The following is a 24,536-nucleotide window of genomic DNA, read 5'->3' as shown; positions in this document are numbered from 1 at the left end:
CGGCTCCGCACCCAGCCGCGCCCGAAAGGCGTTCCGGTGAAATCTGTGGTTACTACCCGGGAGGAATGGCGGACTCATGGGTTGCCCGTGTCGGCGGACATCTGGGAAGATGGAATCCAGGGGGCTGGGAGGAAGGGCTTGCCTTCGGGCTCCACGGCGAGGGAGCCCTGCCGGTAGTCACGTGGCTCCCACGTGCTTCATCACACGCCGCCCGCGGGAGGAGTGGGCGGCGGGCTGGGAGCGTGGGTGAGAGATGCACGGGAACCAGTTGTGTCCGCAGCGGGAGGGGCGGGCAGGGCCGCGGTGGAGCCGCTCAGACGAAGAACCACCATCTTCGGTTCAGGGAGGGGCGCCCTGGCCCCCGGGTCTCCGGAGAGAAGTCCGTCGGGGGATAAAAGCCTCAGAGCCTAAAGCTGACCTTCTGATTTGCTCGGTTAAACCACTTCAAACAGTCACCCTGGCTGGTGTGGCTCAGTGGCTAGAGTGTTGGCCTGCAGACTGAAGGGTCCCGGGTTCTTTTCTGGTCAAGGGCATGTACCTCGGTTGCAGGCTCCACCCTGGCCCAGGCCTTGGTCGGGGCACATGCAGGCGGCAACCCATCCATGTGTCTCTCTCTCTCCCTTCCATGCTCCCTAAGAATCAATGGGAACACATCCTCGGATGAGGATTTAAAAAAAAAAAAAAAAGTAGTCACTCAAAGCCACCCAGCAGAGCCTGAATTTTAGGGGTTCGTCCCGGGGGAGGCCGTTTGCCCACAACGTCTGTGAGGGCTGGAAGTGGCCTCTGAACTCAGCCTCTGACCGCCATTCTCCCTGCTGCCCCCGTGCCCATCGCTCCGAGCCCCTCGGCGTCCCCCCAGGACGCAGCCTCGCTTCGTAGGACGGCGCCGTCCATCGTCATTGGCTTCCGATGGGCAGACCGCCAGCTCCTGGCGAACGGGGCTCTGAGAGAGAAAACAAGTAGGATTTCTCCTCCAGCAATTTCTTCAGATGTTTAAATCACGTCCGAGGGAGCGCGATGTGTCTGCTGTCACAGGTGGAAGAGGGTGGGTTTCCTGTGTCCACGCGGAAGGAGGAGCTCCGTGAGAGTCCACGTCGTGGCGAACAGCGCGGCCTGGGAAACAGTCCCCAACCCCGTGTGTGACGGGAGTCGGTCACGGACGTGGCCCAGTCGTCAGCCCAGCGCCTCCTCCAGGCGGGGCCGCGCTTTGGCTTCTGTGATCGCGTCCGGCCGCCCGCCGGCTGCCTGGCGCCCGGTTCCTAACGCTGAATAACAGGCACAGGACACGTGTGTGCAGTTGCCATCTTCCCGCTGGTGTCACATGAGCGCCCGCTGGCGGCAGGCGTTCTGCTGGGGGTGCTGAGAGGGGACGCGTCCCAGGGGCTCCCGTCGGGCTGTGTCTGCGCCACGTGTGTCCCGAGGCCCGGCCGGTCCTGGCGAGGGTGTGCCCTTGGGCGGAAGCGCGGCGATTGGGGGGGTTGGCGGGGGCAGGAGGGTGTGCCCGTGGGCGGAAGCGCGGCGATTGTGGGGGGGGGGGTGCAGCCGGAGCGGCAGCTGGCGCGCAGCGGTCCCCGCACAGTGACTTCCTTCTCTGATTTCCACGCACCTCGCGCAGCGGGAGCGGCTCAGGTGCGAACGGTGATGGCGCTGCTGCAGGCTCCCGGCACTGCGCCCGCACCCTTCCGAGGGTTCACTGTCTTTTCCCCCTTTAACCTCCAGCAACTCCGAGGCACCACGTTACCGTGAGGCTGGGACCTGGGGCCCCAGAGGCCGAGACGCTCGCCCAGGTCGAGGCCGCAGGTGGGCAGCCGGGCTGCGGGCTCTCGCTCCTAACGGACACTCTGCCCCTTCCCCCACGGAGCCTTCAGGAAGCCGGGACCTGGTCCTGACAGCATCATGATAATGACCAATTTGTGTATTAACCGGCCAGTAGGAGGCTGCACGTGCAGCAGAGGGACTTGCTGTGCCTGGGCGCCCACAGCGGCGGAGTCAGGCCTGGGTCCCGGGTGGCCGCGACACGGCGGCAGTCAGTCCGGCCTGGGTCCTGGGGCCTGCAGCGGCGGGAGTCAGGCCTGGGTCCATCACCAGTTAGAAGGCATCTCAGGGTGAGGACCATCACCTCAGCCAGAACTCAAGAAGGTCTGAGTTCTCATTTTACTTTTTATTTATTTTTATTTAATATATCTTCCATTGATTTCAGAGAAGAAGGAAGAGGGAGAGGGAGAAAGAAACATCCATGATGAGAGAGAATCATGGGTCGGCTGCCCCCTGCACGCCCCACACTGGGGACGGAGCCCACAACCCGGGCCTGTGCCCTGGGCATCGAACCTTGACCTCCTGAGTCACAGGCCGACGTTCAACCCCTGAGCCACGCCGGCCGGGCTCTTGTTCCCATTTTAAAGGAGAATTAACGCTCCAGAGGTCCACTTGCCCAAAACAGCCACGTTGCTCAGTGGCAGAGCCGGGGAGGGAGGGGCCGGCTCTAAACACGCACTCAGGAGGCCTCTATGTTCACCAGTTCAGCCAGGCGGGCGGGTGGCAGACGCTGTCTCTGGCTCTCCAAGCGGCACTTCCTCGAGGCCCTCAGGTTCCCCGAGTGACCCCCACCCGCCCGACCTGCCCTCGGAGTGAGGACGCGGAGGGTGGACAGGGCTATCCACGGTTCACCTGGGAGGGCCGTGGGAGGGGGAGGGGCAGAGCTGGGAGCACCACAGGCCGCGGTGGGAGTTAGCGGCCGCGATCTGGGTGCTGACCGCCCTGTCCCAGCGTCGCAGGCGCGTTTCTTTCTTGGGAAGCATTGCCGTAGGCCGCGGACTGGGCTGGTCTCCGTTCTGTTCTGAGGTGCGGGACCCTCTCTGCCTGGAGACTGGAGTCGGGGGTTGGAGTCGGACCCCCTGGGCGAGCCTTTGCATTGGACCCTGAGCCCTTGTGTGCCACGCGTGACCCGGTTCCAGGCACAGCTGATCCGTGTGTCCACAAGGGGGCCTCGTTTTCCTAGTTTTCCATGTTCCCTTTCCATAATACCGTACATTCTGTTTTGTTGTTTTTTGTACCAAAAATAGAACCGTTTGCTGGTTTCCGATAAGCACTTGTCATCACTGCAGAGAGCTGGGGGCGGGGGGGGGGGGGCGGCTGGAGGGATTGGGGCAGCGTCAGGGGGAGGCCGGCCGTGAACATCCACGCCCCTCGTGCGGAGGCAAACTGAGGTCGGGTTTTACAGTCAGACCCTCAAAACGACGGGATCCGACCCCAGGCCCCGCCGGCAGCTGCTGCCTGAGACCCTGCCTTCCCAGGGGCCGAGCCGAGCATGGGGCCTCCCCCCCACCCCACCCCACATCGTTCCTCACGCTCTTGTTCCCTCCAGCACACCCCAAAGCCGCCACTCGGCTGCCACAGTCCCCACGGTCTCCGCATCGCCCTCGGCAGGGTGCTGTCGCCTCCTGCTGTCGCCCTGCGTCCTCCCCCGCAGCCCGCTCCTGACACAGGAGCCAGCAGGTCTGTCCCCACCCGTGAGCCCTGCGGGTCCTCACCGGCAGCCCCGGCGCCTCCCCCTGCACTCAGGGGACGCCAGGTTCTCACGGGCCCTCGGTCCCCGCAGGATGTGCCCCCTGACCCAGCCTCGATCCCTCCCACTCGGCCTCCTGCTCGTCCTGCGGCCCCTCCGAGGGCCGCCCCTCTGCCCAAGGCCCTTCTCCAGGCGTCCGCCTGCTCTCCTCCATCCGTCACCGTCCCTCAGCGAGCCTCCCTCTGCCCTCCCTCCCGGAGCCCCTGTGGCTTCACCCCCACGTCTTCAAGGTGCCCGTGCCCTCTAGCGGCTGCAGCTCACGTCTGTCCAGGCTGTTTCCTCCCCGCACCCGTCCTCTCCTGGCGGAACGCACGCTCCTAGGACAGGGCGCTGGCTCCCTGCGGCTCTGCGAGCTCCGGGCATCGCCTGGGACACGGCGGTGCTCAGTGATACGGGCGAGGAGGGTGCTCAGTGATACGGGCGAGGAGGGTGCTCAGTGATACAGGTGAGGAGGGTGCTCAGTGATACAGGCGAGGAGGGTGCTCAGTGATACGGGCGAGGAGGGTGCTCAGTGATACGGGCGAGGAGGGTGCTCAGTGATACGGGTGAGGAGGGTGCTCAGTGATACGGGCGAGGTGGGTGCTCAGTGATACGGGCGAGGAGGGTGCTCAGTGATACGGGTGAGGAGGGTGCTCAGTGATACGGGGGAGGAGGGTGCTCAGTGATACGGGGGAGGAGGGTGCTCAGTGATACGGGCGAGGTGGGTGCTCAGTGATACAGGTGAGGAGGGTGCTCAGTGATACAGGTGAGGAGGGTGCTCAGTGATATGGGAGAGGAGGGTGCTCAGTGATACGGGTGAGGAGGGTGCTCAGTGATACAGGTGAGGAGGGTGCTCAGTGATACAGGTGAGGAGGGTGCTCAGTGATACAGGTGAGGAGGGTGCTCAGTGATACGGGGGAGGAGGGTGCTCAGTGATACGGGTGAGGAGGGTGCTCAGTGATACAGGTGAGGAGGGTGCTCAGTGATACGGGTGAGGAGGGTGCTCAGTGATACAGGTGAGGAGGGTGCTCAGTGATACAGGTGAGGAGGGTGCTCAGTGATATGGGTGAGGAGGGTGCTCAGTGATATGGGGGAGGAGGGTGCTCAGTGATACAGGTGAGGAGGGTGCTCAGTGATACGGGTGAGGAGGGTGCTCAGTGATACGGGTGAGGAGGGTGCTCAGTGATACGGGTGAGGAGGGTGCTCAGTGATACGGGTGAGGAGGGTGCTCAGTGATACAGGTGAGGAGGGTGCTCAGTGATACGAGGGAGGAGGGTGCTCAGTGATACGGGTGAGGAGGGTGCTCAGTGATACGGGCGAGGAGGGTGCTCAGTGATATGGGGGAGGAGGGTGCTCAGTGATACGGGTGAGGAGGGTGCTCAGTGATACGGGCGAGGAGGGTGCTCAGTGATACGGGCGAGGAGGGTGCTCAGTGATACGGGCGAGGAGGGTGCTCAGTGATACGGGTGAGGAGGGTGCTCAGTGATACGGGGGAGGAGGGTGCTCAGTGATATGGGCGAGGAGGGTGCTCAGTGATATGGGTGAGGAGGGTGCTCAGTGATACAGGTGAGGAGGGTGCTCAGTGATACGAGGGAGGAGGGTGCTCAGTGATACGGGTGAGGAGGGTGCTCAGTGATACGGGCGAGGAGGGTGCTCAGTGATATGGGTGAGGAGGGTGCTCAGTGATACGGGTGAGGAGGGTGCTCAGTGATACGGGCGAGGAGGGTGCTCAGTGATACGGGCGAGGAGGGTGCTCAGTGATACGGGCGAGGAGGGTGCTCAGTGATACGGGTGAGGAGGGTGCTCAGTGATACAGGTGAGGAGGGTGCTCAGTGATACAGGTGAGGAGGGTGCTCAGGGATACGGGGGAGGAGGGTGCTCAGTGATACAGGTGAGGAGGGTGCTCAGGGATACGGGCAGGGAGGGTGCTCAGTGATACGGGTGAGGAGGGTGCTCAGTGATACAGGTGAGGAGGGTGCTCAGTGATACAGGTGAGGAGGGTGCTCAGGGATACGGGGGAGGAGGGTGCTCAGTGATACAGGTGAGGAGGGTGCTCAGGGATACGGGCAGGGAGGGTGCTCAGTGATACGGGTGAGGAGGGTGCTCAGTGATACAGGTGAGGAGGGTGCTCAGTGATACAGGTGAGGAGGGTGCTCAGGGATACGGGGGAGGAGGGTGCTCAGTGATACAGGTGAGGAGGGTGCTCAGGGATACGGGGGAGGAGGGTGCTCAGTGATATGGGTGAGGAGGGTGCTCAGTGATACAGGTGAGGAGGGTGCTCAGTGATACAGGTGAGGAGGGTGCTCAGGGATACGGGGGAGGAGGGTGCTCAGGGATACGGGGGAGGAGGGTGCTCAGTGATATGGGTGAGGAGGGTGCTCAGTGATACAGGTGAGGAGGGTGCTCAGGGATACGGGGGAGGAGGGTGCTCAGTGATACAGGTGAGGAGGGTGCTCAGGGATACGGGGGAGGAGGGTGCTCAGTGATATGGGTGAGGAGGGTGCTCAGTGATACAGGTGAGGAGGGTGCTCAGTGATACAGGTGAGGAGGGTGCTCAGGGATACGGGGGAGGAGGGTGCTCAGGGATACGGGGGAGGAGGGTGCTCAGTGATATGGGTGAGGAGGGTGCTCAGTGATACAGGTGAGGAGGGTGCTCAGTGATACGGGGGAGGAGGGTGCTCAGGCAGCGCACGGGTGCAGAGGCCGTTGGAAGGCAGACTCCCGGGGGCCGAGGGCCGTGAGCTCTGGCACGGGCTCAGGCGGCGTGGGAGCCAGGCGTTTCTTTCCTCGCAGAAGGGGACGTGAGCAAGGAGCATGTGTTCCCTCACCCCCTGAAAGCTGGTGACCTCACTCCCTTCTGAACGCTCTGCGTGCACACCCTGAGCTCAGCCCTGGGCGGCGGCGGCTCTGGGATTGTCTGCGATTCCGTGGCGAGGACGCGGCCTTCGCCCCCGCAAGGTCGGTGCTTAGCAGCCGCCAGCCTTTAGCGCGGCTACACCTTACATAAACGCGGATGTATGTGCTTTAGAGAACTAATGTTGGATAAATAATTCGGAATCCTATTTTTACTGAAACCTCATAAGCCTCAGATTAAATGAACACTACCATGTGTCCTGCATTTCATCTGTGTTGAATTATGAAACCTCATACTTCAGCCCTGGCCGGTCTGGCTCAGTGGATAGAGCGTCAGCCTATGGACTGAAGGGTCTCAGGTTCGATTCCGGTCAAGGGCATGTACCTCGGTTGCAGGCTCCTCCCCAGACCAGGCCCTGGTCGGGGCACATGCAGGAGGCAACCAATCGATGTGTGTCTCTCACATCAATGTTTCTCTCTGTCTTTCCCTCTCTCTTCCACTCTCTCTGAAATCAAGGGGAAATACCCTCGGGTGAGAAAGAAAGGTGGGAGGGAGAGAGAGAGAGAGAGAGAGAGAAGGAAGAAAGGAAGAGAGAAAGAAGGAAAGAAACCTCCTGCTTCAAAACCTCTGGCGAGTCGCTTCAGCTTGTACCCTCGGCAGGCGAGGGCCGGTGTGGTGCGCGCAGTCGCTCTGTGCGTGGCGGGGCGGTCCTTGCTGGCTGTGCCTCCTTCTGTTTAAGGTCTGGGCAGGCTCTGTCCCCGGGGTCATGGGTGCTGACCTCTGTGCTGGGCACTTGCCTCCTGGGTCTCTCCGCCCAGCCACGGACACTGGCTCTCAAGTCCTGTCCTGGGGAGGCGTCCCCTCCTCCCGCGGGCGCAGGCGAGGAGGGTGCTCAGTGACACAGGCGAGGAGGGTGTACCCCCGGCCAGCTGGGGCTCGTGCACGCGGCCATGGCACAGAGCGAAACAGGCGGTACCCCAGGGCGTTCCCGGGAAGTTAGCACGATAGGAACCCCGCGGGCCGGCTGCACACTTGATGGACTCCAGTTGCTTTAAAAGTGACACGTGTCCGTGGGCTGATGGCCGCTAACATCAGCGAGGGCGGCTCCCACCCGCTCACTCCCAGGCCACGCGAGCCTGCGCTCAGCCTCCTGCCCGCCGCGGCCCGCCTCTCCGCCGCGCCCTCCCCCCGACACGGGCGCACTCTGTGCCGCCTGCGGTCCGTCTTCCCCGCGGGGCGTCAGTGCCTCAGGAGCTGGGCCTTGGCTCTGTCCCCTCTGCCTTCCCAGCGCCCAGGACAGGAACCGAACACAGTAGGTGCTTAATGGAAGTGCCCTGAAAGAATGAAACACATCGAACACCTGCTGTGTGGCCCTTAGTGCTCCAAGAACAAAGCACACGCCGGTTTCAGAAGGAGCACGTGAATGAGCGAAGACAAATGGGATTCTAGGAGGCCTGATGTTAAGAGGCTTCTTCTGCTTCCTTCTCTGCATCGATGAGTCCAGACGCCAGCAGCCCTGGGACTGAGGGGGACCCAGCGGCTGTTCCCAGGCTGCACGAGGCCTTGTCGTGCTCGGCCCGCAGGAGGAAGCGGAGGGGAGGGTGAGCCGCGTGCGGGATGGGCAGGGAAACCCATCTCCTCAGACATTCTCAAGTCTCTTCTTTGAAAATGTAGCAAACGAAGATGAGCGTCTCCTCAATTCCACGGCAGGTTCCCTGGTTACCTTCCCAGCAGCGCAAAGAGCCCCGGCAATCAGCAATCAGCAATCGGAAAGGAGTGGGCACGGGGATGTCTCATCCAGAGCTTCCAGACCTGCGGCCTGCGGCCTGGGGGTAGTGTGATTGCAACAAGATCGGAGCCCACCCACAGGTGTGCAAAGCATAGTTTCTAGATCGCACGCCTGTTGCACACACGTGTGCTTCTAGTTCTTAAACGTGTGCTGCTTAAGAAAATACCATTTGCTTACGAAGGCGCGAACCGGATGGGGCTCTGCCTCTGCGTGTGGTTTGGTGAGTCGATGCCAGGAGCCAGGGACCACGAGGTGAGGCCTGGCCAGGCCTCCTGTCTGTGAAAGGACATCGACTCCAGACGCAGCGGCTCTCGGACTTGCTGCGGGATTCCTCCCCGGTGCAGCTTGCCTGCCGACTGACTCCCTGGCCGTGCTGGGCCCCACAGAAGGTGCAGCCCACCGTCCACTTCATCTGCTCTGCAGAGTCCTCTGAGCCGTGGGGGTAATGACCCCATTTTACAGATGAAGAAACTGAGGCTCAGAAAGGGGCAATTGGTGTGATCCGGCCGCTGGGCCTTCTCCGCGGACCGCCCCCTGCCGAGGGGCGGGGCGGGGCGGGCGGAGGAGCACAGGTCACTGTCTGCGATGAAGGCGTCCATGAGAACGAGGCCCCGGGCCGCGATATTGTCAGCTCTCAGGCCAGTGCGTGCTCTTGGTGAGGAGAAAGGATACTTTCCCCTAAAAAAGCAGGAAGGGGAGTAACAGACGGCTCTTTGGGCGCCAATCCGTCACACTCTGTGAATGCCGGGGCCGGGATAGCTCAGAGGCTGAGCCCAGCCGGGGGAGGCTGCTCCCCACACGGCATCTGCCCATCCGCCCAAAGGCCTGGGCTTCATCAGCCCCTGAGCGTGTTATATGTGCAAAGTGCTCGGCCACTGATGCCACCACGGCCACAGAACCTGAGCAGGTGGGTAAGCCCACGTGGGCGCGAAGTGGCAAAGTGACGTGAGTGTAGAGGTGTTTCTCTCTTTTCCGCGTCCAGCACGGAAAAGGAACGGGTCCGGTTGCTGAGTGGAGGAGCTGGGGATTAAGAAATAAAAGAAAGAAAGAGAGCAAGATGCAGAACTAGAAGCAAGCTGGGAGCCAGGTGGGACGCCCTTCTCTCTGATGGAGAGGCAGCGACGACTCAGCCATGCAGCACATTTATTTTATACCCCCAATACCAGGAAGTTATACCCCCAATACCAGGAAGTATCACCAAAACTTAGGATCAAAGGAGCTTATTTGCATTCTTCAGTAGGCCCGAGCATTCATGGTGCTTGACTGGGTTTACGTATCTAGACCCGCCCCTGCCGACACCTGGACAAAGGTAAGAAGTCAGAACTGATAACCCCCCCCCCCCCGCCTTCTTGGGGGGGTGTAACCGAGACGCGGCTCTGCCAGTCGCCTCGGGCTCAGCTGACAACAGTTTAAAGAATGTCCATGTGCCTTCCCAGGGGCCCTCTACACGTGAGGTGGCTTCTGCAGGTGGCAAGGGGCCCGGGCAGGGGCCGGGAGGGAGTGTGGGGTGAGCCCAAGCGATGGCAAGAGCCCTTCGTGGGCGAACGTGCTGAGGTTAACGTGGCTTCCACGCCCGCCGACGTGGAAGTCACTCTCTAACCCGGTTCTTTCAGGCGGGAAGGACTGCTGTCTACATGAACTTGTTTGTGAACGAAGAATAACGTGGACTCAGTGTGCATTTCTATTCTGTGATTTTGTGTTTATGGAAACATAAACACATACATGTGCACATATGTGTATTTATCTATAATAATAAAAGCGTAACATGCTAATTAGACCGGACGTCCTTCCCGACGTCCTTCCTTCCAGACAGAGCCGTGGTGGCGGGGCCGCGGCCCCTGCACAGATCATATAGTGTCTGTGTACATGCATGTCCGTTTCTGTCAGTAGAATTTATTCCACAGACAGGGGACCGGTCACAGGCTCCACCCGAGGCACCGCCTGTGTGTGTTTGCCCCGCTGGTGCCGGAACTCGCCGGCCTCGGGCCCCGGCTTCCTGTGTTCTGGGCTCCTGGACAGAGCGCGCGAGGAGGGCCGACCTTGAGAGCTCTGTCCGACGGGGCCGCAGTCCAAGCTCGCAGAGTCCAGAGGCCAGTAGCCCATCGGGGACGGGACGCAGCGCGCCGTGCCGCCTCCACGCCTCGGGGTGCGGTGGCCACGGAGAGGGAGCCTGGTCTCCCCGGCGGCGCCCGTCCTCCGCGGTGGGTCCCGGTGAGGAGAAAGGGCGGCAATCGCAGCGTGTGGCCAAGGGTTGGAGCAGAGACTTGTAAAACCTTTCAGCCGCTGGCCTTGAAGCCCTGGCCTTGAAGGAGTGTGAGGAGCTGGGGGGCGATTCCCGAGTCGGCGAGGAGAGGGGTCGGTCCGCGTGGAGTGGAAAGGCCGCTGTTTGGGAAAACGGGAGGCACTCAGGGGCACGGAGCCAGCCACGCCGCCTTTGCTCCGGCGAGCGGCCCAGACTGGGAGGTCACTCCAGGTCAGGGACAGACAGAGCCCAGCGCAGTGGCCGGGGAGGGCCCGGGCGGACAGGTCGGAGCTGCCCGAGGATGAGGCACCCCGTGGCGGCTGTGCAGTGGCCGTGGGGAGAGGACAGCGGGCCGCAGGCGTGAGGACCCGCGTGGAAGGTTCTGTGGAGAAGCGAGTGTCGGGTTCGTCGAGTGAGCTGTTTTAACTCCCATCGTTTCCGCTCTGAGCTCCACGGGCCGGTGCGGGCACTGCCGTGTCGGCTTCGAAGCACGTGGGAGTCCGCGGGACGTGCAGGAGGCAGGGCTCAGCCTCGGCGCCTCCTCCGGGGCCTCTGGCTTCAGAGCAGATCACGCCCGTGAAGAGGCCTGCGCCCAGTTACCTGGAGCGAGCCGGCGCCCGGGGGACCTCGCTTTCCAGTTTCCCGGGGTCCATATGGATCGCCTGGTTGACCAGCAGCCGTCACGTGCTTTATAACATGCGTGTCCGACCCCCTGCTTAGGTTCCCCACGGCCCGTCCCCTCTGGCCACCTGAGAGCCGTGACCAACGACACGGACGGCGCAGGCAACAGGACCCGCCTCACGCTCACGGCTCGGGCGGCTGGGCAAGCGCAGCCAGACAACAGCGCTGGGGGCATCTCCGTGTTCAGCCAGGAGCTGCTGATCCTCACTCTGTCCATCTGTCCGTCTGTCCGTCTGTCCGTGAGGCTGGGCTGGGCCGAGCGTCCCTTCATCCTGTTAAGCCGCGTGGACGTGCCCCTTTGCCTGGGAAGTTCCTTGTCTCTGCGTGTTGGCGTGAACCAGACACGGCGGTGAGCACAGGCGAGACACCGTTGCCAGAAAACATAGGCGAATGCAAACTCTGTCTCCTAAACACGAAGGGCCTCTGTCACTGCGGACTCCCCTGCGGGAGCTGGAGCTGCCGCGCTGGCCTGCGGAGGGCCTGTGTGCCCGCACGCTCAGGCTAAAGCCGCACACCAGCCTCATGTGTGTATGTCATGTGTGTGCTGAGCCCACAGTCAGGGGCATTGGCTTCCCCTTCATGGTGCCATGGCAACACCACCGCACACCTTTCACCTAATGGCTGAGCCTTCACACCTTTCGATTGTCTTTCCCTTTTGCATCCCAGGAACCAGACTGACTGGACCTATATGTTTACTGCGGGGGCCTGATGCGGCGGGGGCCAAACATGGCGGGGATCTCCCTTTTCTGCGTCTAGCACGGAAAGAGAGATGAACGAACCGGTTCTAAGTGGAGGCGGCCAGGGATTGAGAAATAATAGAAATAAAGAAAGACAGAAAGACGCAGAAATAGATTTATAAATCTGGGAGCCAGGTGGGACGCCATTCTCTCTGATGGAGAGGCAGCGACGACTCAGCCCACGCAGCGCGTTGATTTACACCCCCAATACCAGGAAGTCAAAGGAGCTTGTTTGCATTCTTGAGTAGGCCCTAGCATTCCTGGTGCTTGACTGGATTTACATATCTAGACCCGTCCCTGCCCACACCTGGGCTGATGTTAAGTCAGAACTGATAACATGTCCAGCCTTACTGGGGAAGCATGTTCCCAGGGTATGGCTCTGCCTATCGCTCTGAGTTCAGCTGACGATAGTTAAGGAAAATGCCCATGTGCCTTCCCAGGTGCTGTCTACAGTTTACATGTGATTTCCTTTTCTAAAAGCTTACATTTCCGAACGGCTCCTTAAATCACCCCCTCTCTCACCTATCCCCCAGCCGCTCTCCTTCCTGGGGCGGTGTGCACAAGGACCATAGCACTGAGGTGGCCACAGGTTTGCATGACGAAGGAGTGAAAATTCCCAAGTCGGGTTTAGGGAAGGAGCCCGTGTGGACCCATGTCTGCCGCACCCCAGGGCCGTCTCTCCAGCGCGGCGGCACAGAGACTCAGCCATCACTGGGGACATTTCCCGCCAGCGTTTGGTTTGGCCGTTTGGGTTTTGCCGTTGCAGGTCCCTGAGTTCTGTGTGAGCGACATTCGCGAGTGTGAAATGATTGTGTCGTGCTGTCGCTTGGTCATCATTCATTGTTCAAACAGATCCCTCTCGTGTCTCGTCGTCTAGAGCAGAGCAACGTGCTCCCATCCCGGCCGACCGCTGGGCCACGGGGAGGGCTTGCTCATGGCTGACATCTCCCCGGGGCTGGGGGCGGGTCTCCCACGTCACACACCGTTGGGTCAGCCCCCATGTCATCAGGGAGGAAGGGGCAGGCCACTAGGTCAGCCATCAGGAGGAGCTCGTAAAACACTCCTCAGGTATTGAAATCCTCGGGCACAAAGATTTTGGTCTTTCAAGTTGGTGTCTACTGTAACGCCTGCTTTTCGTGTTTCAGGGTTTTCTTCAGGCCGTTGGGGGCGGGAGGCATTGCCCCTCAGGGGCGTTCGGCCACGTCGGAGATGCTTTTAGCGGGTGCTGCTGGGACCTAGTGAATGCAGGCCAGGGCGCTGCTGGATCCCAGCAATGGGCATAGCTGAGGAGGGCCTGGCCAATGCCAGCAGTGCCAGCCCGAGAGACCTGGCGTGAGCCGTATGCAGAGTCCGCGGGCGCCCCGGGCAGGGCTGCTAGGCCGACCCCATCCCCGTCCCCAGGTCTAGGCTGAAGCTGTGCTCCACCAGCAGAACGGGAGACTGAGAGGCCCACTGTGTGTTTGAAGCTCTGATTGGCTGAAGGGAAGGATGAATGGCATTTAAAAAATATATATTTTTTCATTGATTTCTGAGAGGAAGGGAGAAGGGAGAGAGATGGGAACATCAATGATGTGCCCTTGACCGGAATCGAACCTGGGGCCCTTCAGTCCGCAGACCAACGCTCTACCCACTGGGCAGCACCAGCCAGGGCAGGATGAGGCTCTTAGAAGAGGGCGTGTTAGAGACCAAGCCAGGCTTGAGGGCAGACTCACCTTTTCGCGCTCCTCAGGGGCCGGCTGCGGCCTGGGGCTAACAGTGCAGCTCGTCGGGGTGAGAGCAGGCAGGCTAAGCACAGAGCCACCATGAGGCAGGGTGTCCCCACGTCTCCACGTGGGGACGGCTGCTCCCCACCCGCTCCCTTTGCTGCTGCGCTGGTCGCCGTTCTCTCCCAACCCCGTCTGAACGGCTCTGTGAGCACGGCGAGCCCACCCAGGACAGCGGCCCCCCCGCCCCCCCCGCCCGCCCGCCGCCCCCGTCCAGCTCCGGGTCTCAGCCCGGGCTCCTGCTGCCGCCTCCCCCAGCCACGGGCGACTGAGCGGAAGGAAAGGTCCCACCCTCCTTCCAACGGTGACTCTCCGGCAGCCTGCGTTCCCGAGTGACACAGCCCTTCCACGATCCCCTGCGTGGCCCCGACAAAGGAGGCGGCGTGGGCGTCTGGAGCCGAGGGGGACCTGACCCCACGGCGGCGGCAGAGTTGTCCCCGGCCTCGCCGAGCAGCTGGGAGCCCACGCCCAGGACGGGGCGGAGGGGCACCTCGCACCCAGCGCGGGCTGCTCTCCCGCGACGGGCGGGGCCCGGAGGCGCCGGTCTTCATGGAACAGCCAGACGCGCTGGGCGTGTGAGCAGAGGACACGCAGCGGCCTGGGCCTTGCTTCAGCCGTGAGGTTTCGGAGCTGATCAGCGGCCTGGCCGGACCCGGAGCCTGGTCCCTCCCTCTTGCCTGTGGCTGCGCCTCCCGGCCGACAGGCAGCTGGCCAGGCGTGGCGTCCGCGTTGTGACGAGACCAGCGCTTCACAGGGACCCCTCGCGCGGGTCCTGCTGGAGCCAGACGCCAGGGTGCGCCGGGCCAGGCCCCGAGACTGCCCGGCGGTGCGCTGGGTGGAGAGGCTCTGGCATCGCCTGCCGACGCGCAGATGGTTCAGCTTAAAGGGAGAACGCCTGCCACTTGGTGCCGGCTCAAGCAGACACGAACCAGAAAGTGTTGGCAAAGCCGTGTGTGGCAATGAAAGAGAGTTCTGGAAATTGAACGTCCGTCTGAACGGCTTCTCCCACGTGCAGCTCCTCCACCTCGGGCTCCTCAGGAGGTGGGGGCGGGAGTTCCCGGAACACGGAGTTTGTATGCCTGTGTGTGTCAGTGTGCATGTGCGTGCACATGTGTGCACGCGTGTCTCTGTGTGTAAGTGTGCACGTGTGTGTTAGGGAGGGTGGGCTGCTTCAGCCCGTGCGGTCACGGGTCACTCTCACGGGGCCCCGGGCGCGGCTTCGTGCTGCGCGGTCGCCATCTGGAAGCCCTAACGGCTGTGGAGCACGGCTCCACGTGTGCCCGTCCGCTGGGCCCGCAGACACTGCCGCTGACCGGCGTCCCCGAACCCGTCCCTCCCCCCTCAGCTCAGCCTCCGGGGGCGGAAGCTCCCGCAGCGGCAGATCCCGTGTTTCCTGTCGTCGAGGCCGTGGCTTTCCGGGCCGACCCGGAAGTGTGGCTTGTGACCCGAAGTGACCTTAGGCCCGTGTGCATGACCCCAGAGTGAGCAGAAGTGACAGGACTTCCCTGCCTGGCTGGGAACTCAGCTGCTCGGCCCCACCGCTGGCCGAGGGTCAGAGGAGGGCAAAAGTGAAGCTGCTTCCTTGCTTTCTGCTGACACGCCACGTGCTGCTCCTTCAGCAACACGCCTGTGTGACCGTGAGCCCTGCTGTTGGTGGGCGCGGCCCGTGCTGTGGGCCCAGGGCCATCAGCCATGCCCCTCTGCGTGCCCCTCCCTCCAGGGCCTGGGCTGCCGCCCGTGGGCTGGGCTCCGTCACCACGATGGACATCGTCCTTCTCTCTGCCACGGAGCGGTGGACCCCGCCTGCCCTGGGCGCCCGTGGTGGGGAGTGGAGCTCGCGGGACACAGGCTGAGCTGCCCGGCTCGCGGCTGACCTCGGGCTGCCCTGAGACATGCCGGCGATGGGGGAAGTGGGCCCAGACCCACTGGGGCAGAGGGGGCAGCAGCAGTGACATCGGTTCCCAGAGCCGCAGCGACAGAGGAGGGGCCGTGCTGGGGTGTGGGTGGCGAGCCTTGCCCGGTGCCTGGCGGACCAGGTGGTGGTGCGGCCCAGGTGTGCCTGTGGGTGTGGCCACCGCCCGGACGGGTCTGGTGCTCCTGGGCCTCAGCGAGCGTCTCAGTTGCCTTTATTTTCCTGAAATAATTTTAGGGAATTAAAAAAAAAAAGGTGCAGGGACAGAACAAAGTCCTCGGGGACCTTCGTCTCACTTCCCCTCACGTTAAGATCATCCACCAGCAGCCCGGGGCTCCCACTGGGGGACGCTGTTACTAAACTACAGGCTGTGCCACCGACGTTTCCGCTGTGCGAGGCGGTGAGACAGGCGAGCAGAGCAAGGACGATGGCCAGGCAAGAAGGTCACCAGGCCCAGCGAAGGACAGCTGTAGGGTCTGACCTCGTCCCCAGGGCGACCTTTCCCCCCAGCATACCGCTGGCCATGCGGTTCGGACCCCTGACCTCTCCTCCCTGGAGGTAACATCCAGGCCTCAGTTGTATCTCAGCTCCACGCCCAAAAGCAGCAAAGCCAGACCAGCAGCACCAGACGAGGCCGCCCGGGACCGGCCGCACTGGACAAGGACCCCCTGCCCTGGCGCCCACCAGCTCATCAGTGCAGGCCCCGCCCTGAAGGACACACCTGGACAGCCGCTGATCTTCTACTGAGATCTCCCCCTGGGCTTCCCCTGAATCTCCACCCGTAACACCCTGAGGAGGACCCTGCGCCTCTCCCTCCCGGGAGCCACCTGTGCCCCCACCTGCAGGCACATCACCCGGACCTTCCTCATGCCCAAGCGCCGAGGGCCTTGCTTTGCCTCTGGAACTTGTTCCCTAAGCCCCCTTCTTCTAGAGCCACTTCTTCTCCCTCTGTGGTTGTATAAGGAAACTAGTGGCCCGGTGCATGAAATTCGTGCACATTGAAGGGAATTAATTAGAGGAAATATTTTAATATTGCTATTTGCCCTTTCTCTATAATAGAAGTGTCAGAGATGAGAGAAAATTAGTAAAATGTATATGAAAATCTCCCTCCTGTCAGAGTCTGGGGTGCGCCGCAGGACCCAGAGACAAGTCCCCGCCCACCCACGTGTGCCTCAAAATTGAGCGAGACCCAGACCCGGCTGGGAGCCCCCCCCCGCATTGGGTGAGATCCAGACTTGGCTGGCCCCACCCCTGTCAAGCCCCGCAGGGTGGGGGGCGCAGCCTCAGGTCCCCCAGTGCTCAGGTCCCCGGCCCAACACAGGGGCAGGCGGCACAGCCTGAGGTCCCCCGTCAAGCCCTGTTGGGCAGGGGGCGCAGTCTCAGGCCCCCTGCCCCAGCCCAGTGCCACGCAGCCTCAGGTCCCCGCTGATTGCTTGCTAAGGCTCGTTACAGGAACTCAGCCTCCGCTGTGGGCGCAGCCATCTTGTGTTACGGAAACCCCGCCTCCGCTGTGGGTGCCGCCATCTTTGTCATGGCGTGATGGTCAATTTGCATATTCCCTCTTTATTAGACAGGATGTTCTCTTACAGTTTGGGTCTGGGCTCTGAATTCTTTCCTCGCCAGAACCCCTGTGCAGAGGCTGCTGAGCCCAGGTCCGGCCTGACCCCCAGGCCTCACACGTGGTGCCCCCCACCCCCCCCACGCACACTGTCCCTTTCTCTCCCAGGACCCGCTCAGGCCGCACTGTGCTCTGGGTCACGCCTCCTCTTGGACTCCTTCTTAGTCTTCCTTGTTTTCTGAGAGACGGTCACCTTCTAGGAGGTCCCTCCAGGTGGACTCAGGTGATGTTTTCTCATTATTCGACTAGAGTTACGGATTTTGGAGAAAAATACGACAGAGGCGACGTTCCTGTTCCCTCTGAGGGGTCAGTGTCCGGGGCACCCGGCACCCACGTGACTGGTCAGCGGTGACATCAGCTTTGTGGGTGGGTTCAGGCGCCGTCTGAGGGGTCTGCGCTGTAAGTCACCGTCTTCCCCTTCCCCACTGTCTGTGAGGAGGGAGTCCCTGGGCCACCCCCACGTAAAGGGACGGGGTGGGGCGAGGGGGCCCCTGTCAGAGGGGCTGTCTTCCTGTGTTGTTGGGATTTCTATAGGGTCTCCTGTGCGCATTTATTCAGTCAGTTCCCAGTCGAGCACGAGGACAGGGCATTTGTTCCTAAAGCTGCCGGAGGTCTCCTAAGGCCGATGGCAGGAAGGCAGCCGGTGCTCGGAGCAGAGGCGCGGACGCTGAGGTCAGAGGCCTCCAGGCGAAGGTGAGGTCGCTGCCTCCACGCACCGTTCTCCTCCTGGAGACCACGGCCCCGGGCACTCAGAGTCCCTGCCCTCGACAATCACAGGATGGGTCTGCCCATCTGCCCGCAGGGCCCCTGAGCTCCCCACGCTGGTCACTGGGAAGCATCCAGTGAGGACCCCGCAGGGAGCGGGGGTTCAGGTGAGAGTGTGTGGCCCTTCTCTCTGTCTGCCGGGCTTGCAGACATAGGGAGCCCGCTGCTCTGGGCAGGAGGGGCAGTTCCTGCCTCCGAGGGCAGCTGCTGGCTGTGGCCTTAGGAGACAGAGGCCAGCCCTACAGAGCGGGGAGGGGCAGGGCCAGGCAGCAAATCCCGTCCCTCCCCCACTGTGATCTCCGGCCAGTGCCTGCCACAGCCAGACCCACCCGAAGCCAGAGGCCAGGCCACTGCTGACTCAGTCCCTGGAGAGCGCCTCCCCTCCAGCAGGGCAGACGGCAAGGCGGACAGCGGGACAGACGGCGGGACAGACGGCGGGGCAGACAGCAGGGCGGACAGCGGGACAGACGGCGGGGAAGACAGCAGGGCGGACAGCGGGACAGACGGCGGGGCAGACAGCAGGGCGGACAGCGGGACAGACGGCGGGACAGACGGCGGGGCAGACGGCGGGGCAGACAGCGGGGCAGACAGCAGGGCGGACAGCGGGACAGACAGCGGGGCAGACGGCGGGGCAGACAGCGGGGCAGACAGCAGGGCGGACAGCGGGACAGATGGCGGGGCAGACGGCGGGGCAGACAGCAGGGCGGACAGCGGGACAGACGGCAGGGCAGACAGCGGGACAGACGGCGGGGAAGACAGCAGGGTGGACAGCGGGACAGACAGCAGGGTGGACAGCGGGACAGACGGCGGGGGGGGGGGGGGAGAGGGGAAGTGGGTCTGGAGAAACGCAGGGAGGCGTCCAGCCCAGCACAGGCAGCAGGTGTGCACAGGCCTGGCCTGCAGCCCCTTTCCGACTGTAGCATCAGCTCCTTCGGCCCCGACCCTGCCTCCCTCTCATTTCCTCTCTCCCAGCCTCACTCTCTCCCAGCCTCCCCATCTCTCCCAGCCTCCCCGTCTCTCCCAGCCTCCCCGTCTCTCCCAGCCTCCCTGTCTCTCCCAGCCTCCCCATCTCTCCCAGCCTCCCCATCTCTCCCAGCCTCCCCGTCTCTCCCAGCCTCCCTGTCTCTCCCAGCCTCCCCGTCTCTCCCAGCCTCCCTGTCTCTCCCATCCTCACTGGGGCAGCTGCTCCAAGCTCTTTTCTTGTTACAGAGGAAGGAGCCGCTGAGTTTGGCCAACAGTGAGGGCCCATGTTGCCCACACTTCACAGGCTCCGCAGGAGGGAAGGACCAGGGCCGCACCTGCTGTTCTTGGGGTCCTCCTGACGCTGGAAGTGGGGTTGCACCTGTGACTCTCCATCCTGGCCTCTCTGGACTTGCTTCTGGGCAGCTACCCCTCCTATGGGCACAGGAAGCCCCCATAATTGTGTGGGTGTGGGTGTGAGTGTGAGCATGAGTGTGTATATAAGTGTGAGTGTGTGAATGAGTATGTGAGAGTGTGAGTGTGAGAGCACGGGTCTATGTGAGTGTGTGTGAGAGTGTGAATCTGTGAGTGTGAGTGTGAGTGAGTGTGAGTGTGAGTGAGTGAGTGTGAGTCTGTGAGTGTGAGTGTGAGTGAGTGTGAGTGTGAGTGTGAGTGAGTGTGAGTGTGAGTGAGTGTGAGTGTGAGTGAGTGTGAGTGAGTGTGAGTGTGAGTGAGTGTGAGTGAGTGTGAGTGTGAGTGAGTGTGAGTGTGAGTGTGAGTGAGTGTGAGTGTGAGTGAGTGTGAGTGAGTGTGAGTGTGAGCGAGTGTGAGTGAGTGTGAGTGTGAGTGAGTGTGAGTGAGTGAGCGTGAGTGTGCAATAGGAAAGGCTCTGGTCTGCCTCTCCCTGGGACGCTCCCTGAGGCCTTGTTGCCCGGCCGCTTGCAGACCAGGAAGCTGCTCTCAGAAGCGGGGCTGGGACGTAATTGGAAACAGCTGCTCCCTCCTCCCGGAACATGGAGGGGGGCCGGGGGGTGGACCCCGCATTGGCCGCTGGCCCGCAGGGGGGTGGTGTGGGGCGGGCAGGCAGCACTGGTGGCTGGCTCAGGGCGGGGAAAACAAGGCTCACTGCTGAGAAGAAAACCATTTGAGGTTTCATGTCGAACGCTTCCGTGTGCCCTGCCCCGATGGTGAACAGACTGTGGACCAGAAAAGCGGGTGCCTCCCGCAGCGACGCCGTCTCAGGTCCGGGCCGCGAGCGGGCTGGTCCGGCGCGGACCAAACCCAGTCTTTTCAGGGCTTCCGGTGGCATCAGATGGGCATCGCCACCCCCGTGGGGAGGGGGGGGGCTCGCGGGCGGGAGGGACAGTCCACAGAAGACACGGCACTGGAGGCTGCCGGAGGGTCCCATGAGCCTGCGGGTGTCAGTCTCCGGCGGGCGGGGAGACCGGTGCACTCAACCCCCCCTTTGCCTTGTGCTTCCTGCAGACCCGTCCTCGGCCTTGGCCTTCACGCAGCAGCACCTCGTTCCTGAGCGGCCGGCCTGCCCGGTGCAGCGGCCAGGCCAGCGAGGCCACCCCTGGAAGGGACCCTCAGGAGCCCTGGGGCAGGCTGGGTCCCCGGGGAGCCCCACACCCCTCCCAGCGCCTGAGAGACATGGAGAACGGGGCTCGGGTCAGAGGCGGAGCGTTGCCCCATCGCGTGCAGGTCGGGTGGATCCCACACGGACGCGTGAGGAAGGGCATCTGGGCACATGACAGGGTTTTTCTCGGCGCCGTTCATGGCTGTCACACGGTGAATGTGGCCCAGGCCCTCGCGCTGGGAGTCCGGGCTCCGCTGCTTTCTGAGGGGCCCCTCCCCACGAGGCTCCACGGTCCCAGGCGTCCCATCACTGTGAGAGGCGCCTCGTGACTCACGCTCAGCGCAGAGCCCGCATGCAGTAAGCACTCAATAGATGCTCCACCCGGACCGACTCCTTTCCCTGCCACCCTCCACGGAGCGGGTGCTGCCGCCGCCCCGCCCCACCCCGCAGGTTACTCGTGTGAAACATCAGGTGAGGAGGCTAAGTGACCTGCTCAAGGTCACGTCTAGTGAGAGCGTACAGAGGCGTCGTGACGGCTGCCCAGGCCCCTCAGGCAGGAAGGACTCCCCTCCAGCTGCTGAGGGCATCTCCGAGCTTGGCATCGCGTGACCTCTGACCTGGATGGCGTCCAGTGGGGCGCGTGGGAGAGCGAGGCAGCTGGACATCAGACAGTGGCTGCAGGTGCCTCCAGCCCGGGGCCTGCTTCCCAGGCAGCCCGCACCGAGGACAGACGGACACCGATGGACACTGGTACAGGCTCAGCCGGCTCCTTCCCAGGACGATTGTGAAGGCCCCTTGCAGCTCCAGGAGCCTGGGGGCCGGCCCCGGCCTTGGCCCGGCGGCACTGCAGGTCAGCGTGTGCCCGCCCAACCCCGCTGCTTCCGTTCCTTCATTGCTGCACGTCCCCGGAGCTCTCCCTCATGAGTGACTCTCCTTACTTGAACCCTGGCCCGGAGTCTGCCTCCCGGGACCTGAGCCTCCACCTGCTGCAGCCGCACCTTGAACCTGGGCCCCCTGGCTCCAGGTCCTGCTCTGAACCCAGCCTCTGCTGATTCCCAGGAGAGGGGTCAGCGTTAGGGCTAGGAGGACCCGTAGAGGTCAAATTCAAAATTCCATTTGAAAATACAACGTCTTGCCCGGCCGGCGTGGCTCAGGGGTTAAGGATCCACCTATGAACCAGGAGGTCAGGGTTCGATTCCCGGTCAAGGACACATGCCTGGGTTGTGGGCTCGATCCCCAGAAGGGGGTGTGCAGGAGGCAGACTATCAATGATTCTCTCATCATGGATGTTTCTCCCTCCCCCTCTCCCTTCCTCTCTGAGATCCGTAAGTATACACCTATATATATAAAAAGCCAGTGGCCGTGACAACTGTGATGACCAAACGATTGGTCACCATGAGGGCAGGTGGGCAGGGCGGCGAACGCTGCGAGCAGTGGCGGGCGGGTGGGCGGGGCTGCGAGCACGGCGGGCTACCGGGTGTGATTTCGCACGCTGAGCCAGGAAACCGGAGGCCCTGGCGCCCACTTGTGCTTTAATAATATGAGTAGACATTGGCATCTCATTTCAGGAAGACTCGCCAGGGCACGTTCACAGACACACATCTGACGCCCGAGGGTCCAAGGCCCGGCTCCGTGCCCTCAGGCCAGGTCGCTCACACTAGCCAACGGAGCAAGGACCCGTGTGGCTTCCTCGCCGCAGAGCCCTCGGGGGACAGGATGTCCACAGCCACACGGCGTGTCTGTGGTTGGTGCCGATGCAGAGGCTGTGAGAAACTCCCCCAGCTTGCTGACCTCGCCCACGCCCCCCACTAGCTGGGACACGGTGTCATAATTCGCAAGTCAGCAAGTGGCCAGCGTCTCACGTACAAAACCAAGGAGATGTTGTCACGCATGCTTGGTTACTCCCCTGACATTTCTCTTTTAAAAATATTAATGCTTTACCTGTAAAAATTAAAGCAACACAACAGAAAGTCACGTTCTAACCCTAAATCTCTTTAACGGATAAATGAAGCGTTTGGCATATATTCTAACATATTTGAATGCTTCCATATATCACGTGTTCTCCAGAACATAAATGGGACCGTACTATACATTGCTCTGTAGCCTTCACTTTTATTTCATGTTAAGGTGTTGGGCATGTTTCCATGTCAGTAGGCTCTACCTCATCTGTTAAAACCCGCGGAGTGTTCCGGCATCTGGATGGGCCGTGGTTCAGCCACTGAGTTCCCCACTGACGACGTTAGGGTGTCTCCATTCATTGCGTATCATGACCAAACCACAGTAAGCCGCGCCCACACCTTCAGGATGAATCGCTAGACTTAGAAATATTAGATCAAAGGCCTGAAGAGTAAGATTATCCCATGTAACTAGATTATCTTCCAGAAATGTTGCAAGCATGTATTGTGTGTGTGTATGTGTGTGAGAGAGAGACAGAAGAGAGAACGAGAGAGAGAGAGAGAGAGAGAGAGAGAGAGTTTAGGGTGAGGGGAAAGTGTCATATTCTTTTAACTGAAGTTGGCATTTAGCCTCATCTCTTTTCCCCTCTCCACTGAGAATATCATAGCATTTAAAAAAAAATAAATTCCTTTTTAACAAGATGACAGGCGTGGAGCTAGCCCGTCCTCCTCATATCTGCTCTAGCCGCAGACACCCTCTCTAAGCGAAGCCTGCCCACATACGTCTCCAGGTCAGCTTATTTGCTGAGCGGGCTTAAAAGGTCTTTTTAAAGAACTGAGTAAGCGGGTTTTACTCATTCACTCTGAATGGTGCAGAGAAAGCTCACCTCCCCCCATGCTTTGACCAGACACACGCCCCTTCCCCCCCCACCCCGGCCCCTTCCGAAGGGCCTCTCGGGCTCCCCGGGCGGAGGGGCCTCTCGGGCTCCCCGGGCGGAGGGGCCTCTCGGGCTCCCCGGGCGGAGGGGCCTCTCGGGCTCCCCGGGTGGAGGAGCTTGGGCACCCTCTCGGCCTCCCTGAGGCCTTTCGTCTTTCCTGGCGTCTCATTTCTCTCCCCACGTTGCCTCCACATCCGCCTGTTCAACCTGCTCACACTATAGCTGAACCTCAGTCAGTCCGTGTTCAAAAATAAACCGAGGAAGATTTAAAATGTTGAGCTGGTTTGAGCAAATATTGGTTCCAGTTGGGCAAGGCCAACCCGGAAGTGGCTGGGAGCCGGGGAGCCGGGAGCCGGGCAGACGGGAGCCGGGCAGACGGGAGCCGGGAGCCGGGGAGACTGGAGCCGGGGAGCCGGGAGCCGGGGAGCCGGGAGCCGGGGAGACGGGAGCCGGGCAGACGGGAGCCGGGCAGACGGGACCCGGGCAGACGGGACCCGGGCAGACGGGAGCCGGGAGCCGGGAGTCGGGGAGACTGGAGCCAGGCAGACGGGACCCAGGCAGACGGGAGCCGGGAGCCGGGAGCCGGGGACCCTGCACAGGAAAGGCGTGGGGCCGGGAAGGAAGTGCTTGTGATCGGCTACAGCGCGCAGCCGGGAGGCTGGCTGTGCCTGGCCGTCCTTGGCGTCTGACTTGGTAACCTTGAGGCATGAACAGGCTGGGACCTTGGTCTGTTCCATAGTCCACAGCACGGAGCCACCTCAGTCCACCGCCCGTTGGGTTAACTTCGGGAGGGAAGGAAGGAGGAACATGAGTGAGAGTGGCTTCAAGGAAAAGCTCCGGGTCGGAGAACTGAGCGCAGGTGAAGTTTCCTAGTTTACTGAGTGTCTCCACTCACATCCAGCTGGACAATCTTTTAAAATACAGTTTATTGATTCAGAGAGGAAGGGAGGGGGAGAGAGAGAGAAACATCCATGATGAGAGAGAATCATGGATCGGCTGCCTCCTGCTCGCCTCCCACTGGGGATGGAGCCTGCAACCCGGGCATGTGCCCTGACTGGGAATGGAACCGTGACCTCCTGGTTCACGGGTCAATGCTCAGTCACTGAGCCACGCGGGCCGGGCCTCGGGGGAGATCTCAGTAGAAGATCAGCAGCTGTCCAGGTGTGTCCTTCAGGGCAGGGCCTGCACTGATGGGCTGGTGGGCGCCAGGGCAGGGGGTCCTTGTCCAGTGCGGCCGGTCCCGGGCGGCCTCGTCTGGT

At 62.0% G+C, this 24,536-nt stretch overlaps 1 protein-coding gene across 1 annotated transcript; it reads left to right on the top strand.

Annotated features, from left to right (window-relative positions):
• Positions 1–1,017: 1,017 nt before the first annotated feature.
• On the top strand, positions 1,018–20,812 carry LOC307115181 (uncharacterized protein; the record flags this gene model as incomplete). Its single annotated transcript, XM_079798238.1, has 5 exons — positions 1,018–1,081; positions 1,720–1,800; positions 11,150–11,349; positions 18,296–20,107; positions 20,351–20,812. 4 exons carry the CDS (start codon positions 1,018–1,020, stop codon positions 19,343–19,345), a joined length of 1,395 nt encoding a protein of 464 aa, XP_079654364.1. The 3' UTR covers positions 19,346–20,107; positions 20,351–20,812.
• Positions 20,813–24,536: the final 3,724 nt, after the last annotated feature.

Source organism: Cnephaeus nilssonii (genome assembly GCF_951640355.1).
Source record: "Cnephaeus nilssonii genome assembly, chromosome: 2".
Classification (NCBI taxonomy): Eukaryota; Metazoa; Chordata; class Mammalia; order Chiroptera; family Vespertilionidae; genus Cnephaeus; species Cnephaeus nilssonii.
The sequence above is the reverse complement of the archived record's forward strand: the minus strand, read 5'-3'. Positions and strand labels throughout refer to the sequence as shown.